General features: G+C 48.3%; 1 protein-coding gene across 1 annotated transcript in view; it reads left to right on the forward strand.

Moving 5' to 3' along the window:
* Window positions 1-19,642, forward strand: part of PRPF8 (pre-mRNA processing factor 8) — a 36,730-nt gene extending 17,088 nt beyond the window's left edge. Inside the window, exons 25-43 of the mRNA XM_010373512.2 lie at window positions 8,839-9,086; window positions 9,201-9,380; window positions 9,584-9,719; window positions 9,827-9,996; window positions 10,162-10,291; window positions 10,415-10,561; window positions 10,745-10,905; window positions 11,178-11,369; window positions 11,919-12,156; window positions 12,296-12,424; window positions 13,539-13,652; window positions 13,731-13,904; window positions 14,844-15,037; window positions 16,271-16,510; window positions 16,606-16,747; window positions 18,477-18,617; window positions 18,717-18,856; window positions 18,960-19,162; window positions 19,314-19,642. Of these exons, the coding sequence (XP_010371814.1) occupies window positions 8,839-9,086; window positions 9,201-9,380; window positions 9,584-9,719; window positions 9,827-9,996; window positions 10,162-10,291; window positions 10,415-10,561; window positions 10,745-10,905; window positions 11,178-11,369; window positions 11,919-12,156; window positions 12,296-12,424; window positions 13,539-13,652; window positions 13,731-13,904; window positions 14,844-15,037; window positions 16,271-16,510; window positions 16,606-16,747; window positions 18,477-18,617; window positions 18,717-18,856; window positions 18,960-19,162; window positions 19,314-19,468 (3,234 nt within the window). The 3' untranslated portion in view covers window positions 19,469-19,642. The remainder of the gene's footprint in view (window positions 1-8,838; window positions 9,087-9,200; window positions 9,381-9,583; window positions 9,720-9,826; window positions 9,997-10,161; window positions 10,292-10,414; window positions 10,562-10,744; window positions 10,906-11,177; window positions 11,370-11,918; window positions 12,157-12,295; window positions 12,425-13,538; window positions 13,653-13,730; window positions 13,905-14,843; window positions 15,038-16,270; window positions 16,511-16,605; window positions 16,748-18,476; window positions 18,618-18,716; window positions 18,857-18,959; window positions 19,163-19,313) is intronic.
* The last annotated feature ends 288 nt before the right edge of the window (window positions 19,643-19,930 follow it).

Raw genomic sequence — 19,930 nt, forward strand, 5'->3', positions numbered from 1 at the left:
ACACAGTGGCTCCCACCTGTAATCCCAGCACTTTGGGAGGCCGAGGTGGGCGGATCACGAAGTAAGGAGTTCAAGACCAGCCTGGCCAATATGGTGAAACCCCATCTCTACTAAAAATAAAAAAATTAGCCGGGTGCAGTGGTGGGTGCCTGTAATCTCAGCTACGTGGGAGGCTGAGGCAGGAGAATTGCTTGAACCTGAGAGGTGGAGGTTACAGTGAGCCGAGATCGTGCCACTGCACTCCAGCCTCGGCAACAGAGCAAGACTCCGTCTCGAGGAAAAAAAAAGAAAAGTGAGTAATTGATGTGCAGAGGTGCAGAGGGTCTCACTATGGATAGAATGAAGAGCAAGCAGAGGACAAATCCTCTGAACCTAACAGGAAAGAGGTCTGGAGAGCTGTGGATATAGATGAGGTTAGTGGGAAGCTCTAACAGGATTTTGTTTTTCAGCTTGAGTTGGGCTGGAGTGAGGGAGAGTTGTGTGTTGTGAATTTGATGGTGTTAGGGTATGATGATTGCTGAAGAAACAGAGAGAGACTGGAAGGTGTGTTGAGAGCTCAGGTGGGTTTTGGCAAGACAGCTCTAAGTGAGCATTTGTTTTTCCCAGAATCACTCAGTTACGCAGTGACAGGGATGGAGAAGGTGGATAGATTATACCTGTGATTAAGGAATAGAGTTTTGTTAGAAGACAGTTGTGGAGTGGTAAGGGATTGGGTGCATGGGAATCAAGAGTGCTGGACCCAGCTGGGCGCGGTGGCTCACGCCTGGAATCCCAGCACTTTGGGAGGCCGAGGCAGTCAGGAGATCAAGACCATCCTGGCTAACGTGGTGAAACCACGTCTCTACTAAAAATACAAAAAATTAGCCGGGTGTGGTGGCGGGCGCCTGTGGTCCCAGCTATTTGGGAGGCTGAGGCAGGAGAATGGCGTGATCCCAGGAGGCGGAGCTTGCAGTGAGCTGAGATCTGGCCACTGCACTCCAGCCTGGGCGACAGAGCGAGACTCCGTCTCAAAAAAAAAAAAAAAAGGGTTCTGGACCCCACTGGGATCCTGGAAGAGGGGAGAGAAGAGAGAGCAGAAGAGGCCATTGGCCTGGGAAAGAATTGTAGGGATCAGGGAATTGGATATAAGAAGTTAGAGGCTGAGGAGTGGAGGAGTGCTGAGAGGGTAAGGAAGCAGTTGACTCTAGCACAGGCTCTGGAGTCAGATGGGGTTCACATCATACCTTTGTCATGTTACTAGTTGGGATCTTGGGACAATTGCCCATGTTGGGCCTCAATTCCCTCATCTGTAAAATAGGGATACTGATAAGACAGCTCAGATGGCTTTTGTGAGAATTAAATTAAATAGGGTATTTAGTAAGCCATATTACTTGGTAAATTGCTTGGCAAAGCTGGGCATGGTGGCTTATGCCTGCAATCCCAGCACTTTTGGAGGTCGAGGTGGGAGGACTGCTTGAACTCAGGCATTCGAGACCAGCTTAGGCAACATAGCAAGATCCTGTTTATATTTAAAAATAAATAAATAGGCCGTGCGCGGTGGCTTAAGCCTGTAATTCCAGCACTTTGGGAGGCCGAGACGGGTGGATCACGAGGTCAGGAGATCGAGACCATCCTGGCTAACACGGTGAAACCCCGTCTCTACTAAAAAAAAATACAAAAAGGTAGCTGGACGAGGTGGTGGGTGCCTGTAGTCCTAGCTACTCAGGAGGCTGAGGCAGGAGAATGGCGTGAACCCAGGAGGCGGAACTTGCAGTAAGCTGAGGTCCGGCCACTGCACTCCGGCCTGGGCAATAGAGCGACACTTCATCTCAAAAATAATAAATAAATAAATAAATAAATAAATAAATAAATAAATAGGCTGGGTGTGGTGGCTCCCGTCTGTAATCCCAGCACTTTGGTAGGCCGAAGTGGGTGGATCACGAGGTCAGGAGTTGGAGACCAGCCTGGCCAATATGGTAAAAGTCCGTCTCTACTAAAAATACAAAAATTAGCATGGTGTAATGGTGTGCGCCTGTAGTCCCAGCTACTTGAGAGGCTGAGGCAGAAGAATTGCTTGAACCTGGGAGACAGAGATTTCAGTGAGCCAAGATTATGCCACTGCACTCCAGCCTGGGCAACAGAGAGAGACTCTGTCTCAAAAATAAATAAATAAATAAATAATATAAGATAGATTTAAAAAATATGTTTAAAAAGCTATATTGGCCATGCACGGTGGCTCACGCCTGTAATCCCAGCACTTTGGGAGGCCGAGGCAGGCGGATCACGAGGTCAGGAATTCAAGACGAGCCTGACCAATGTGGTGAAACCCTATCTCTACTAAAAATACAAAAATTAGCTGGGCGTGGTGGCGTGTGCCTGTAATCCCAGTTACTCGGGAGGCTGAGGCAGGAGAATAACTAGAACCCCAAAGGTGGAGGTTGCAGTGAGCTGAGATCGTGCCACTGCACTCCAGCCTGGGTGACAAACTGAGACTCCATCTCAAAAAAAAAAAAAAAGCTATGTCATGGACAAGTTCTATAACTTGTTTTTTTATGAAGACTTAAGAGGTATAATGTATATAAATTTCTTACCATGGTACCTAGTACATGTAGACCTGAGTAAATATTATTTTCCTTCCTGCCTCCTCTTATCCCCCAGGAATTTCTGCTATTTAGTAAAGGAACACTGGACTCCTCAGGAATTTATGCTTCCTCCCCTTCTGGGATCGAGCACTATTAACTACAACAGAAGTACTGTGTTCCGTTACACACATAGCAATTCCAAGTGCAGTCAGGGAATTTACTAAACCTAATGGGAATTGTCCACTTGCCTTTACCCCAATATCTAGCCCATCCTGGCCCCTGGCCCTCCTTTTTTTTTTTGAGACAGAGTCTTGCTCTGTCGCCCAAGCTGGAATATAGTGGCACAATTTCTGCTCACTGCAACCTCCACCTCCCGGGTTTAAGTAAAAATCCTGCCTCAGCCTCCTGAGTAGCTAAGATTACAGGTGCCTGCCACCATGCCTGGCTAATTTTTGTACTTTTAGTAGAGACAGGTTTTCACTATGTTGGTCAGGCTGGTCTTGAACTCCTCACCTTATGATCCGCCCGTCTCAGCCTCCCAAAGTGCTGGGATTACAAGCGTGAGCCACCGCGCCCGGCCCCCTCCTTTCTGTGGATCTGCCTGGTTGTCTCATCCTGTGGACATGTGAGATGCTCAGTCTCGCTTTCGTGTTAGGGTTTAAGCTGTTATCTCACCTGCAGTCCTTTCTCCTTGCTTGTCTGAATGCTATTTGCTCAAAGCATATTACTATAGTAACTCCGGCCAACGAACTTTCACCTCAATAATTATTCAGAAGACATTTTTTGCCTTAAAGTCTTGACTATATCATTTGATATTTTGTGGTTTGCTGTCTTGTTTTATTGAGCTTTTCAAAGAAACAGCTTTGGTTTCATTTTTCTCTTTTTTGTTGCATTGATTTTTTTTTTTTTTTTTTGAGATGGGTTCTCTGTGACCCAAGTTGTGCAGTGTCACAGTCTCAGCTCACTGTAATCTCTGCCTCCCAGGCTCAGGAGACCCTCCCACGTTAGCCTCCCAAGTAGCTGGGACCACAGGCACATGCCGCCATGCCTGGCTGATTTTTCTTTGTATTTTTGAATAGAGACAATTTCACCATGTTGCCCAGGCTGGTCTTGAATTCCTGAGCTCAGGTAATCCACCCCCCGGGCCCTCAAAGTGCTGGGATTATAGGTGTGAGCCACTGCGCCTGGCCTTGTTGCATTGATTTCTTCTCTTATCATAGCCATCCCTTTGCTGGTTTGTTAAGATAAAAGGTTAGATTATCAATTTTGGACCTTTCTCTCTTTTTTTTTTTTGGAGATGGAGTCTCGCCCTGTTATTCAGGCTGGAGTGCAGTGGCACGACCTTGGCTCACTGCAAGCTCTGCCTCCCGGGTTCATGCAATTCTCCTGCCTCAGTCTCCCGAGTAGCTGGGATTGCAGGCGCCCGCCACCATGTCCGGCTATTTTTTTTTTTTTTTTTTGTATTTTTAGTAGAGACCGGGATTCACTGTGTTAGCCAGGATGGTCTCAATCTCCTGACCTCCTGATCCGCCCGCCTTGGCTTCCCGTAGTGTTGGGATTACAGGTGTGAGCCACCGTGCCCGGCCTGGACCTTTGTCTTTTTCTTTTTTTTTTCTGTTTTTTTTTTTTTTTTTTTTTTTTTTTTTGAGATGGAGTCTCACTCTCTCACCCAGGCTGTAGTGCAGTGGCGCAATCTTGGGTCACTGCACCCTCTGCCCTCGGAGTTCAAGCGATTCTCCTGCCTCAGCCTCCCGAATAGCTGCGATTACAGGCACCTGCCACCGCGCCAGCTAATGTTTTTGTATTGTTAGTAGAGACGGGGTTTCACCATCTTGCTTAGGCTGGTCTTGAACTCCTGACCTCGTGATCCACCCGCCTTGGCCTCCCAAAGTGCTGGGATTACAGGCCTGAGCCACCGCACCCGGCTGACCTTTCACTTTTTCTAATAGAATTACTCACTCTGTAAATTTTCTCTCAGCATTGCTTTAGCTTCATTCCTCACTTTTTTTTTTTTTTGAGACAGAGTCTCACATTGTCACGCAGGCTGGACTGCAGTGGCGCAATCTCGGCTTACTGCAACCTCCGCCTACTTGGTTCAAGCGATTCTCCTGCCTCTGCCTCCTGAGTAGCTGGGATTACAGGTGCGTGCCACCACGCCCAGCTCATTTTTTTTTTTTTTTTGTATTTCTAGTAGAGATGGAGTTTCACCATGTTGGCCAGGCTGGTCTTGAACTCCTGACCTCGTGATTCACCTGCCTTGGCTTCCCAAAGCGCTGGGATTACAGATGTAAGCCACCGTGCCCAGCCCCATTCCTCTCACTTTAATATGTTGTGTTTTCATTTTTATTTAGTTGAAAGCATATATATATATATTTTTTTTTTTAGTTTAAAGTATATATATATATATATATTTTTTTTTTTTTTTTTTTTTTTTTGGTTTGAGACAGAGTCTCGCTGTGTCACCCAGGCTGGAGTGCAGTGGCGTGATCTTGGCTCACTGCAACCTCCACCTCCTGGGTTCAAGCAATTTTCCTGCCTCAGCCTCCTGAGTAGCTGGGATTACAGGCAGCCACCACCACGCCCAGCTAATTTTTGTATTTTTAGTATAGACAGGGTTTCACCATGTTGGACAGGCTGGTCTCGAACCCCTGACCTCATGATCCTGGCTCACTGCAACCTCCGCCTCCTGGGTTCAAGCAATTTTCCTGCCTCAGCCTCCTGAGTAGCTGGGATTACAGGCAGCCACCACCACGCCCAGCTAATTTTTGCATTTTTAGTAGAGACGGGGTTTCACCATGTTGGACAGGCTGATCTCGAACCCCTGACCTCATGATCCACCCACCTCAGCCTCCCAAAGTGCTGGGATTGCAGGCATGAGCCACTGTGCCCAGCCAGTGAAAAGTATATTCTAATTTCCCTTATGAGTTCATATTTCACCTGAGGTTGTTTTGAATTATGCTGTTTACATATTTGGAGGTTTCCCTTATTAGTTTCTACTTTGATTCCATGATGATTAGGAAACATGTTCTATATGATCTTAGTTTTTAAAAATGTATCAAATTTTTTTTTTTTTTTTTTTTTTTTTTGAGCCGTAGTCTAGCTCTGTCGCCCAGGCTAGAGTGCAGTGGCAGGATCTCGGCTCACTGCAAGCTCCGCCTCCCGGGTTTACGCCATTCTCCTGCCTCAGCCTCCCGAGTAGCTGGGACTACAGGCACCCGCCACCTCGCCCGGCTAGTTTTTTGTATTTTTTGTTAGTAGAGACGGGGTTTCACCATGTTAGCCAGGATGGTCTCGATCTCCTGACCTCGTGATCCGCCCGTCTCAGCCTCCCAAAGTGCTGGGATTACAGGCTTGAGCCACCGCGCCCGGCCTCAAAATTTTTTTTTTTTTTTTGTTGAGACGGAGTCTCGCTCTGTCGCCCAGGCTGGAGTGCAGTGGCCAGATCTCAGCTCACTGCAAGCTCCGCCTCCTGGGTTTACGCCATTCTCCTGCCTCAGCCTCCCGAGTAGCTGGGACTACAGGCACCCGCCACCTCGCCCAGCTAGTTTTTTTTTTTGTATTTTAGTAGAGACGGGGTTTCACCGTGTTAGCCAGGATGGTCTCGATCTCCTAACCTCGTGATCCGCCCGTCTCGGCCTCCCAAAGTGCTGGGATTACAGGCTTGAGCCACCGCGCCTGGCCAAAATTTTTTTTTTAAATAATTAATTTAGAGTTGGGGTCTCACTCTTGCCTAGGCTGGTCTCAAACTCCTGGGCTCAAGTGATCCTCCTGCCTTAGCCTTCCAAAGAGTTAGGATTATGGGCATGAGCGAGTGCATCTGGCTGAGGCTGAGTTTTTTTTTTTTTTTTTTTTTTGAGACGGAGTCTCGCTCTGTCACCCAGGCTGGAGTGCTGTGGCCAGATCTCGACTCACTGCAAGCTCCGCCTCCCGGGTTCAGGCCATTCTGCTGCCTCAGCCTCCCGAGTAGCTGGGACTACAGGCGCTGCCACCATGCCCGGCTTTTTTTTTTCTTTTTTTTTTTTTTTTTTTTTTTTTAGTAGAGATGGGGTTTCACTGTGTTATTGAGACATATAGTCTCGATCTCCTGACCTTGTGATCCTCCCACCTTGGCCTCCCAAAGTGCCGGGATTACAAGCATGAGCCACCGCGCCCGGCCGAGGCTGACTTTTTGATGTCCTTGCATACAGTCTATCTTGGTGCCTGTCCCATGTGTGCTAGAAAAGATCTGTTAATCTGTACTCTGCTATTGTTAGGTTGAGTATTGTACAAATGTTAGGTTCAGTTAATTGGTTACATTGCTCAAGTCTTCTATATTCTTAGTGATATTTTTTGTATACTTCTATCGGTTACTGAGGAGTATTAGAAATCTCTAGTAATCCCAGCAGTTTGGGAGGCTGAGGCTGGTGGATTGCTTAAGCACAGGAGTTCGAGACCAGCCTGGGCAACATATAGTGAAACCCCATCTCTACAAAACAATACAAAAATTAGCTGGGTGTGATGGTACATGCCTGTAGTCTCAGCTACTTGGGAGGCTGAGGTGGGAGAGTCTCTTGAGCCTGGGAGGTGGAGGCTGCAATGAGTGGAGATGGTGCCATTGTACTCCAGCCTGGGCAACAGAGCAAGACCCTGTCTCCAAAAACAGAAAGCTCCAGCTACAGCTGTGAGTTTATTTTCTTTCAGGTCCATCATTTTTGAGATTCTATTATTAGTTACATAATGTATTTAGGATTATTAGGTCTTCTGAACGAGTTGACTACTTTATCATATCAAATATCCCTCTGTATTCCTGATAGTATTCCATGGTCTGAAGTCTTGTCTTACATCAGTAGTGCCACTCCAGCTTTGTTTTGTGTTTGCATGGGTGTATTTTTCCATCTTTTTACTGTTAATCTGTGTCTTTGTAATTAAAGTTTATTTCCTATCGACAGCATATAGTTGGATTTTGTTGTTGTTGTTGTTGTTTTTGAGATGGAGTCTCTCCTTTTGTCGCCCAGGCTGGAGTGTAGTGGCGTGATCTTGGCTCACTACAACCTCTGCCTCCTGAGTTCAAGTGATTCTCCTACCTCAGCCTCCCAAGTAACTGAGTCTACGGGCGCGTGCCACCACGCCCAGCTAATTTTCGTATTTTTAGTAGAGACGGGGTTTCACCATGCTGGCCAGGCTGATTTCGAACTCCTGACCCCGAGGTCCGCCTTGGTCTCCCAAAGTGCTGGGATTACAGGTGTGAACCACCGAGCCCGGCCTTTTTATTTAAATCCAGTTTGACAATGTTTGTCTTACAAATGGTCTAAATACCTCAATTAAGGTTAATGTAACCATCAATGTGGCAATTAGGTCAGTTTAAATCTACCATCTTATTTTTTTTTTTTTAATTATTTTTTTTTCTATTTTTCTCTTGTCCTGCCTTCTTCTGAATTTAGTTGTTTTATGACTTTATCTCCACTCTTCACTTATTTGGCTACATGGTTTTTTTTCTTCTTACTTGCTCTAAGATTTACAGTATACATCCCTCACTTATCACAGTCTACTGTGACCATTAGTCTACTACGCATCACTTGACATATAGTACAAGAACCTTAGAATAATACACTTTAACTTCCACTCCCACTCTTAGTAGTATTTTTGTCATAACATTTTAGTTGTACATGTATTATAAGTGCTATAATACTTTGTTACTCTTTTTGCTTTGAACAGCCTTTATCTTTTATAGAAATTGCAAAATGAGAAAAAATATTTTTTGCATTTTACCCACATACTATTTCTATTTCTGGTGTTCTTCACTACTTTGTATAGCTCCATCTGGTGTGCTTTTTCTTTTCTTTTTTTTTTTTTTTTTTTGAGACAGAGTCTAGCTCTGTCTCCCAGGCTGGAGTGCAGTGGTGCAATCTCAGCTCACTGCAACCTCTGCCTCCTGGGTTCACATGATTCTCCTGCCTCAGCCTCCTGAGTAGCTGGGATTATAGGCACCTGCCACCACACCCAGCCAATTTTTGTATTTTTAGTAGAGACAAGGTTTTGCCATGTTGGCCAGGCTGGTCTCCCAACTCCTGGGCTCAAGTAGTCCTCCCACCTTGGCCTCCCAAAGTGCTGGGATTATAGGCATGAGCCACTGCGCCCAGCCTCATTGTGATTTTGCTTTCTATTTCCCTAGTGACTAATGATGTGGAACTCAAATCTTTCTTGAGTAGTAGAGATAAAATAACTGGATCAAGTAAGTAGTCTCCACCCTCCCCGCTCTGGCTCATCTGTAATTGACTTTTTTTTCTACTGTCTTTAGATTGTGAATAAGTGGAATACAGCTCTCATTGGCCTTATGACATACTTTCGGGAGGCTGTGGTAAACACCCAGGAGCTCTTGGACTTACTAGTAAAGTGTGAGAACAAGATCCAGACACGCATCAAGATCGGACTCAACTCCAAGATGCCGAGTCGGTTCCCCCCGGTTGTGTTCTACACCCCTAAGGAGCTGGGTGGACTCGGCATGCTCTCAATGGGCCATGTGCTCATCCCCCAGTCCGACCTCAGGTACAGCCCGGTTAAACATATTTCTAAACCCTGTTGCTTAGGCCCTGAGGGAAGTGGGTATTTCTTTAGTTTTAGGCTTTATTTTTTCTCTAATCTTGGTTGTACCCCAAACAGGTGGTCCAAGCAGACAGATGTAGGTATCACACACTTTCGTTCAGGAATGAGCCATGAAGAAGACCAGCTGATTCCCAACTTGTACCGCTACATACAGCCGTGGGAGAGCGAGTTCATTGATTCTCAGCGGGTCTGGGCTGAATACGCACTCAAGAGGCAAGAGGCCATTGCTCAGAACAGGTGGGCATCTAGGAGGGCATGCCAACCCTGGGGCAGGGGCAGGTGGTGGCCTTTGCACTGTGTGTGGAGTTCAGGGTCAGAGCATGCCATGGTTTTATGGAGGTGAGAAGGCTGGTTCTACTGACCCTAATTTTGGCCAGGAAGGAGTGCTGAGCTCCTCATGTGAGATCGCGTTTTGACTTGAATCTTTCTTTTTTTGGAAGACGCCTGACTTTGGAAGACCTAGAAGATTCATGGGATCGTGGCATTCCACGAATCAATACCCTCTTCCAGAAGGACCGGCACACACTGGCTTACGATAAGGGCTGGCGTGTCAGAACGGACTTTAAGCAGTATCAGGTATGTGGAGGGAGGAGATTTCCCTCAATCAGGAAAATCCATGACTATCCCAGAAACTTGGGGCAATAGGCCCCCAGAAGCTTGACTGTGCCTGCCTTCCTATCTAGGTTTTGAAGCAGAATCCATTCTGGTGGACACACCAGCGGCATGATGGGAAGCTCTGGAACCTGAACAACTACCGTACAGACATGATCCAGGCCCTGGGCGGTGTGGAAGGCATTCTGGAACACACACTCTTTAAGGGCACTTACTTCCCTACCTGGGAGGGGCTTTTCTGGTGAGGATTCTCCTCTCTTAGAAGGACCTGTCACAACCCTTTGGGCTCATCTCTTGTGTACCTCTGTGATTTCCTGTGGTGTTCCCCAGACAGCCCCCGCCAGGAGGTCAGCAGTGTGCTGGGAGATGGCAGGATATCACCTCACCTGCATCTCTTGCTCCTCAGGGAGAAGGCCAGTGGCTTTGAGGAGTCTATGAAGTGGAAGAAGCTAACTAATGCTCAGCGATCAGGATTGAACCAGATTCCCAATCGTAGATTCACCCTCTGGTGGTCCCCAACCATTAATCGAGCCAATGTGAGTGTGATTGATAGACACTGGAGATAGGAAGCTAAAAATAGTTGTTTCTTCTTGCCTTGGTTATGTCATGAGCACCCGAGTCCCTTGATCTCTAATGTCCCATTGTCGTTTTCCTGGCAGGTATACGTAGGCTTTCAGGTGCAGCTAGACCTGACGGGTATCTTCATGCATGGCAAGATCCCCACGCTGAAGATCTCTCTCATCCAGATCTTCCGAGCTCACTTGTGGCAGAAGATCCATGAGAGCATCGTTATGGACTTGTGTCAGGTGGGCTGAAATCGAGGGAGAGGGTGCTATAGAGAGTCAGCTCAGCTTGCTCTTTTGCATATGGGAAATCCACCCTGGAAGCTCTGAGGATGAAACTCCTATTGCCTCATTATCTTATTCTACAAACTCTGATTTTAATTGGGCTTCCTTAACAAGTCTTAATGTCTCCATCTTTTCCTTCAGGTGTTTGACCAGGAACTCGATGCACTGGAAATTGAGACAGTACAAAAGGAGACAATCCATCCCCGAAAGTCGTATAAGATGAACTCTTCCTGTGCAGATATCCTGCTCTTTGCCTCCTATAAGTGGAACGTCTCCCGGCCCTCATTGCTGGCTGACTCCAAGTAAGTGCCTCAGGACCCAGCCCTGGGCAGCCAGGAACTTTAGTTTTCCTGTTCTAGCACTACAACTTTAGGAATTGTCCCTGTCTGCCTTTGTTTCAAACTTGGAGCCAGCGCTACCCCTGGAGCCTTAGTCAGAGCTGCTGATTCTCTGGGGTCTTGCTGATCTGGAACAAGTTGGTGGAGTGGGTGGGATGGTGTTGGAATTTAAGTGGTTCTGGGGGCATTGGTTATGCCCATGGGTTCCTAGAAGCTTGAACCCTCTTCATCTTCAGGGATGTGATGGACAGCACCACCACCCAGAAATACTGGATTGACATCCAGTTGCGCTGGGGGGACTATGATTCCCACGACATTGAGCGCTACGCACGGGCCAAGTTCCTGGACTACACCACGGACAACATGAGTATCTACCCTTCACCCACAGGTGTACTCATTGCCATTGACCTGGCCTATAACTTGCACAGGTGAGTTGAGACTCAGAACCATGTATTTTCAGGCCAGGCGCAGTGGCTCACACCTGTGATCCCAGCATTTTGAGAGGCTGAGGTGGGCAGATTGCCTGAGCTTGGGAGTTTGAGACCAGTCTGGGCAACATGTTGAAATCCCATCTCTACTAAAATACAAAAAATTAGCTGGACGTGGTGGTCCACGCCTGTAGTCCCAGCTACTCGGAAGGCTGAGTTGGGGGAATTGCTTGAACCCAGGAAGCGGAGGTTGCAGTGAGCCGAGATTGTGCCACTGCACTCCAGCCTGTGCGACAGAGCAAGACTCTTGTCTCACACACACACACACACAATCCATGTATTTTCCATTGGCCCCATACTTTAGTCATACTTTTTTACTTCACCTGAGTGAGAGGAAGTGGCCCATGGGTCACTGATTCTCTTCTCCAGCCTGTATGTTCACACGTCAGCCTGGCCAACAGTCTTTCTTCCTCCGTAGAGTTGCAGTTTGTCTTGTTTCGGGGGCTATCAGCCTGGTCTTAACTTTTCTTGACCCTTTTACCTTCCCAGTGCCTATGGAAACTGGTTCCCAGGCAGCAAGCCTCTCATCCAGCAGGCCATGGCCAAGATCATGAAGGCAAACCCCGCCCTGTACGTGTTACGTGAACGGATCCGCAAGGGGCTACAGCTCTATTCATCTGAGCCCACTGAGCCTTATTTATCTTCTCAGAACTATGGTGAGCTCTTCTCCAACCAGATTATCTGGTTCGTGGATGACACCAACGTCTACAGAGTGACTATTCACAAGGTGAGTGTTACCAGCAGTGTATGGGTGCCGGACTCTGTACAGGGCTGTGGGAGGGTAATGGGCTCAGTGTGTACACATGCTGGGAAGAAGGCAGGGTGGTGATGTGTAGGCCATGCTAACGAATGCAGTCCTTCTCTAGACCTTTGAAGGGAATTTGACAACCAAGCCCATCAACGGAGCCATCTTCATCTTCAACCCACGCACAGGGCAGCTGTTCCTCAAGATAATCCATACATCTGTGTGGGCGGGACAGAAGCGTCTGGGGCAGGTGAGCAGGCTTAAGGATGAAGAGGCCATAGAACCATGTTGCCTCTTATTCTTGGGGTCGACTGGGTAGTATTTACTGGTTTGTTAGATGAAAGGCCGAGAACATCTCATTTGGACTTACCCCTAAATTCCTTGGGAAGTATTCTGTGGGAGATCCAAGAGTGTATGAGGTGCTTCAGTCCCTTCCAGCTGGTCTGTTTCCTGAATTTCTAACCTTTCTTGAACAGGGCTATCAAAAATCATTTTTCCAAAGGCAACACTTATTCTTGAAACATCCACTTTGACTCAGTCTCTTCTCTACCTCAGAACTCTTGCTGAATTAACTCTTCTTTAGCTTCCTAGACATTCAGCATCTGGCTGGGCTGTATCTGTCCAGCCAGTTTCTCTTCCTTTACATTTATAGCATGTTTCATCTTACAGTCAGTCTAGGATCTTAGTAGCCCAAACCCCGATGCTCATCTCCACATCTGTGTTTTGCTCATATTTTTCTTTCTAGAATGAACTCCCCTCTTTGCTCTGTTAATCACAGTCCCTCCTTAAGACACATTTTTTTGTGCAGCTTTTTTCTGATCCTAGTAGCCTTAATTTCTTTTGCTCCTGAACTCTTAATACAGTATGTAGTTTAGCACATACTCATGTGTCAGCGTGTGGTATTGTCTTGTTGAAAGGGGCTGTCAGCCTGGTCATTGGCCCCATACTTTAGTCATACTTTTTTACTTCACCTGAGTGAGAGGAAGTGGCCCATGGGTCACTGGTTCTCTTCTCCAGCCTGTATGTTCACACGTCAGCCTGGCCAACAGTCTTTCTTCCTCTGTAGAGTTGCAGTTTGTCTTGTTTCGGGGGCTATCAGCCTGGTCTTAACTTTTCTTGACCCTTTTACCTTCCCAGTGCCTATGGAAACTGGTTCCCAGGCAGCAAGCCTCTCATCCAGCAGGCCATGGCCAAGATCATGAAGGCATGACGGCCGTTTGATACTTTCTACCTTCTAAGTGCCTAACATTTAACACCAGCGTTCAGTAGAAACAGTTGGATTATTTCAAAACTAGGATATTCTGTTCTAGTTGACCTAGGAGGGTAGAGACTAAATTTCCATTTTCTTCTCTCTTGCTTTTAAGTTGGCTAAATGGAAGACGGCTGAGGAGGTGGCCGCCCTGATCCGATCTCTGCCTGTGGAGGAACAGCCCAAGCAGATCATTGTCACCAGGAAGGGCATGCTGGACCCACTGGAGGTAAGAGGGTGGGTGGGTAGAAGAAAAGAAACTGAGACCTTTAGGCCGTTTCTCATCTTGGACTTGATCTTGTCTTAGGTGCACTTACTGGATTTCCCCAATATTGTCATCAAAGGATCGGAGCTCCAACTCCCTTTCCAGGCGTGTCTCAAGGTGGAAAAGTTTGGGGATCTCATCCTTAAAGCCACTGAGCCCCAGATGGTTCTCTTCAACCTCTACGATGACTGGCTCAAGACTATTTCATCTTACACGGTATGAACCTCGGGAAGAGAAGATTGCTGGAGGAGGAGCAGGTTTAGGGTCAGGAGAAGATCCTGTGTCTTAGGTTTTTTCCATTTTCACATTTTTAGCCTATAGATTGGGTGGGAACTCTGGACTGTCATGAGGGTTTAAGACCTTAAAGTTAAAAATCAACTCTTGGGGCCGGGCACAGTGGCTCACACCTGTAATCCCATGTGTGAGCCACGGGAGGCTGAGGTGGGTGAATCACCTAAAGTCAGGAGTTTGAGACCAGGCTGGCCAACATGACAAGACCCCATCTCTACTAAAAATACAAAAAAAACTAGCCGGGTGTGGTGGGACGTGCCTGTAGTCCCAGCTACTCGGGAGGCTGAGGCACCAGAATCACCGGAACCCAGGAGGCAGAGGTTGCAGTGAGTTGAGATGGCACCATTGCCCTCCAGCCTGGATGACAGAGAGACTGTCTCAAGAAAAATAAATAAATAAAAAAGGCCAGGCGCGGCGGCTCACGTCTGTAATCCCAACACTTCAGGAGGCTGAGGCAGGTGGATCATGAGGTCAGGAGATTGAGACCATCCTGGCTAACAGGGTGAAACTCCATCTCTACTAAAAATACAAAAAATTAGCCAGGTGTGGTGGCAGGTGCCTGTAATCCCAGCTACTCCAAAGGCTGAGGCAGGAGAATGGCATGAACCGGGGAGATGGAGCTTGCAGTGAGCTGAGATTGCGCCACTGCACCCCAGCCTGGGCGACAGAGCGAGACTCCGTCTCAAAAAAAAAAAAAAAAAAAAAATCTTGGGTTTCATGAAAGGTTAGGATTGAAGTGGGAGAGCCTCAAGCAGCGGACCTACCCCCCCCACCAAAAAAATCTTGGGTTTCATGAAAGGTTAGGATTAAAGTGGGAGAGCCTCAAGCAGCAGACCTACCCCACTCTTCCAAATCTTTTCCTAGGCCTTCTCCCGTCTCATCCTGATTCTGCGTGCCCTACATGTGAACAATGACCGGGCAAAAGTGATCCTGAAGCCAGACAAGACTACTATTACAGAACCACACCACATCTGGCCCACTCTGACTGATGAAGAGTGGATCAAGGTCGAGGTGCAGCTCAAGGATCTGATCTTGGCTGACTACGGCAAGAAAAACAAGTGAGCAGTGCTGGTGGGGAGACAGATAGGAGGCCTGTATATGGTTTTCTGGGGTTTGGAAGCATTTAGCCTTACAAGTTTCTCCAGAAGGCCAGGTACAGTGGCTCATGCCTGTAATCCCAGCACTTTGGGAGGCCGAGGTGGGTAGATCATTTGAGGTCAGGAGTTTGAAACCATCCTGGCCAACATGGTGAAACCCCATCTCTACTAAAAATACAAAAATTAGCCAGTTGTGGTGGCGCTCGCCTGTGATCCCAGCTACTCAGGAGGCTGAAGCAGGAGAATTGCTTGAACCTTGGGGGCAGAGGTTGCAGTGAGCCAAGATCGCACCGCTGCACTCCAGCCTGGGTGACAAGAGTGAGATTCTGTCTCAAAAAAAAAAGAAAAGTTTATCAATAAATTATTGCCATTTTGAACAGGGCATTTCTTTTTTTTTTTTTTTTTTTTTTGAGACGGAGTCTCGCTCTGTGGCCCAGGCTGGAGTGCAGTGACCGGATCTGAGCTCACTGCGAGCTCCGCCTCCCGGATTCATGCCATTCTCCTGCCTCAGCCTCCCGAGTAGCTGGGACTACAGGCGCCTGCCACCTCGCCTGGCTAGTTTTTTGTATTTTTTAGTAGAGACGGGGTTTCACCGTGTTAGCCAGGAATGTCTCGATCTCCTGACCTTGTGATCTGCCCGTCTCGGCCTCCCAAAGTGCTGGGATTACAGGCTTGAGCCACTGCGCCCGGCCCAGGGCATTTCTTTACTGTCCATACATGGTAAGAAGTTTGAACATCCGAGACCCTAAGTATCCGACACTGCTACCAACACACACACACACACACACACACCTTCCTCTCCTCGTCTCCCTCCCTGTCATCGTGGCAACCCAAACTATTCATAGGGTGACTGACAATACCACCTCTGATTGAGAACCAGTATTGTAGGGTTTCTGGGGTTTCCATTTCTGAGAACTGTTCCGTGCCAGTGCATTGTTTTGGTCGAGGAAGTGTGGGGTGTATGGATGCTAAACAGTGGCAAGGTGCACACGCTGTGTGTTGTCCTGCTTGGATCTGACGAATCTTGGAAGTGTTAGTGCGCCTCCGTTTCACACTTCCTGTAGAAGCAGCTCTTGTGGATTGTCTGGGGTGTGAGTATAGGCTGCCCTGTCCTACCAAGTTACACCTTTCCATTGAGGCAGAAGTGACCAAGGGGAAGGGATCTTTTTAATATAACCCACACCGTCCCCACAGTGTCAATGTGGCATCACTGACCCAATCGGAAATTCGAGACATCATCCTGGGTATGGAGATCTCGGCACCGTCACAGCAGCGGCAGCAGATTGCTGAGATCGAGAAGCAGACCAAGGAACAGTCGCAGCTCACGGCAACACAGACTCGCACTGTCAACAAGCATGGCGATGAGATCATCACCTCCACCACCAGCAACTATGAGACCCAGACTTTCTCATCCAAGACTGAGTGGAGGGTCAGGTACTGTTAGGGGCAAGAGGGTGGGGATGGAAAGGCCGGCTGCACTACCTAAGGTGCTGGGCTGAGCGATGCTGACGCTCCCTACCTGTTTTTAGGGCCATCTCTGCTGCCAACCTGCACCTAAGGACCAATCACATCTATGTTTCATCTGATGACATCAAGGAGACTGGCTACACCTACATCCTTCCCAAGAATGTGCTTAAGAAGTTCATCTGCATATCTGACCTTCGGGCCCAAGTAAGTGGACTCAGGCCACAGTGTGTGCCCAACGCATTTTGTGCCTAAAACGCCGACCTGAGATTGTCTAGAACTTGAGATGCTGGTTTCAAGATTCATGGATGAGTAATTATGCAAGGATAGCCAAAACAACGAGGCGGGTTTTGGCCCCATGAGATAGCAAAAGCTGTGGCAGCTGAGAGAAGGTAGTAAATGTAATATTAACCTGATAGTATTTGGAAGAGAATAGATATGATCAGAAACAAATTCCTGACCAGGTGTGCATGGTGGCTCACCCCTGTAATCCCAACACTAGGCTGGGCGCAGTGGCTAATGTCTGTCATCCCAGCACTTTGGGAGGCTGAGGCGGGTGGATCACCTGAGGTCAGGAGCTCAAGACCAGCCTGACCAATATGGTGAAACCCCGTCTCTACTAAAAATACAAAAATTAGCCAGGCATGGTGGCATGCGCCTGTAGTTGCAGCTACTAGGGAGGCTGAGACAGGAGAATTGCTTGAACCCAGGTGGGGGAGATTGCAGTGAGCCAAGATCGCGTCACTGCACTCCAGCTTGGGCAACAGAGGAAGACTCCGTCTAGAAAAAAAAAAAAAAAACATGTGCCTGTAGTCCCATCTACTCAGGAGGCTGAGGCTGCTTGAACCCAAGCAGTAAGCTTTGATGACCACTGCAATCCAGGCGGGGCGCACTGGCTCATGACTAATCCCAGCATTGTGGGAGGCCGAAGTGGGCAGATCTTTGGAGCCCAGGAGTTCGAGACCAGCCTGGGCAACATGACGAAATGCTGTGTCTACAAAAAAATTAGAAAACTAGCTAGGCATGGTGGCCCACACCTGTAATCTCAGCTACTCAGGAGCCTGAGGTGGGAAGATCACCTGATCCTGGAGGGTGGTGAGTGTTGTGAGTTGAGATCATGTCACTGCATGCTAACCTGGGTGACAGAGTGATACCCTGCTTCAAAAAAGAGAAAAGATGCATAACTTTACTAGTGTATCAGGGATATTCATAGTTTATAAAACATCATTTTGGGCCGAGGCGGCTGGATCACTTGAGGTCAGGAGTTCAAGACCAGCGTGGCCAACATGGCAGAACCCTGTCTCTATGAAATATATGAAAATTAGGGGGTCCTGGTGGCATGTGCCTGTAGTCCCAGCTACTCAGAAGGCTGATGCAGAATTGCTTGAACCCAGGAGGTGGAGGTTGTAGTCAGCTAAGATCACACCACTGCACTCCAGCCTGGGCGACAGAGTGAGACTCCATCTCAAAAAAACCCACTATTAGTGGCTGTCAGGTTGGCAAATTTGAGAAGACTGTTAATATCCTGTGTGGGTGAGTTTATAGTAAACAGATCCTCTTACTTGGTGATAATGTAAAATTTAAAATAGCACCAAGTGCTGGATTTCCAGATGTTTTCAGCTTGTGAAAATACATTGAGCTGGAGGTTTGTATGCTCATTTGCTTATGAATGCTCTACTTAATAATCAGCTGGGGAGCTTGTGAGCAGTGCAGATTCCTGGACCCCACTCAGGAGGTCCTGATGTGGGAAGTCCGAGATGAGGTCCATGTTTAACATTTTGAACAAGCACCGCAGCCGATTCTGATACAGGGGTTCTGATCACGTTTTTAAAAACTGTCCTCGTTCTTGGGGGAAGGAAGGAAAACAGAGGGCTGGGAGCTCCAACTCTGAGCTGGTACTAAGAAGAGTTTTGGTCCCTGACCCCTTTGTCTCCAGATTGCAGGATACCTGTATGGGGTGAGCCCACCAGATAACCCCCAGGTGAAGGAGATACGCTGCATCGTGATGGTGCCACAGTGGGGCACTCACCAGACCGTGCACCTGCCTGGCCAGCTGCCCCAGCATGAGTACCTCAAGGTAATGGGAAGTAATGGAGCCTGGGAGTGTGGAAAAGCTGGTGCGATTCCTGTCTGCAGATGGGATTCTGAAGAGCTCTGTACTCCTCTTTACCTGTAGGAGATGGAACCCTTAGGTTGGATCCACACTCAGCCCAATGAGTCCCCGCAGTTATCACCCCAGGATGTCACCACCCATGCCAAGATCATGGCTGACAACCCATCTTGGGATGGCGAGAAGACCATTATCATCACGTGCAGGTAGGCCTGGGCTCCTTGGGAGGAAGTATGGTGGGGCAGGGATTGCAGGCCAGGGCCCAGAATAGTGACCTGAGCTGTTACTCTGTCCTCATCCCTCCCCCAGCTTCACACCAGGCTCCTGTACACTGACGGCCTACAAGCTGACCCCCAGTGGCTACGAATGGGGCCGCCAGAACACAGACAAGGGCAACAACCCCAAGGGCTACCTGCCTTCACACTATGAGAGGGTCCAGATGTTGCTGTCGGACCGCTTCCTTGGCTTCTTCATGGTCCCTGCCCAGTCCTCGTGGAACTACAACTTTATGGGTAAGTGGGAGGAGCCTGGGGACGTGGGGATAGCAGTAGGGATAAGGTGAGGCCATCGCCCGTCACACTTGGGGCCTGGCTGGCTTGGAGGTGGTGCAGGCTGCATGAGGCGGGAGCCCTGTTGACGCTGGCTGTTTCCTTCTCCCCAAAGGTGTTCGGCATGACCCCAACATGAAATATGAGCTGCAGCTGGCGAACCCCAAAGAGTTCTACCACGAGGTGCACAGGCCTTCCCACTTCCTCAACTTCGCCCTCCTGCAGGAGGGGGAGGTTTACTCTGCGGACCGGGAGGACCTGTATGCCTAGCTGTTTTCCTGCCTCCAGCTTCAGCCTCCTGAGGCCGGAGCCTCAGCCCCTCCAGACAGGCCGCTGACATTCAGCAGCTTGGCCTCTCCCTCTGTCTGTGCTTGTTGTGGTGTTGACCTCCTGATGACTTGTCATCCTGAATAAAATATAATAATAAATTTTGTATAAATAGGAGTTCAGGGGCTGTTTGTTTTTTTCCCCCCAAACCCAAATTCTGGATTTAGGTCTAACAGGAGAAGGAAACAGCCAAAGTTAACAGGGTCCTGCCTCGTGTAGTCTGCACCGCCTCCAAGCCAGCCAGGCCCCAGGTGTGACTACTGGAGCGGTTTACAGCGAGATGCTGGGCTCAGCTGTGAAGGGGGAGTATGAGGCCGCCTTCCTATTCAGGGCTTTGGGGTAGATAGCCCCTGGACTCGGTGGAGACCTGAGGCGGGGCTGGGCTTTCACACTCCGCTGCCTTGA

The sequence above is a fragment of the Rhinopithecus roxellana genome, chromosome 19, assembly GCF_007565055.1.
Source record: "Rhinopithecus roxellana isolate Shanxi Qingling chromosome 19, ASM756505v1, whole genome shotgun sequence".
NCBI lineage: Eukaryota > Metazoa > Chordata > Mammalia > Primates > Cercopithecidae > Rhinopithecus > Rhinopithecus roxellana.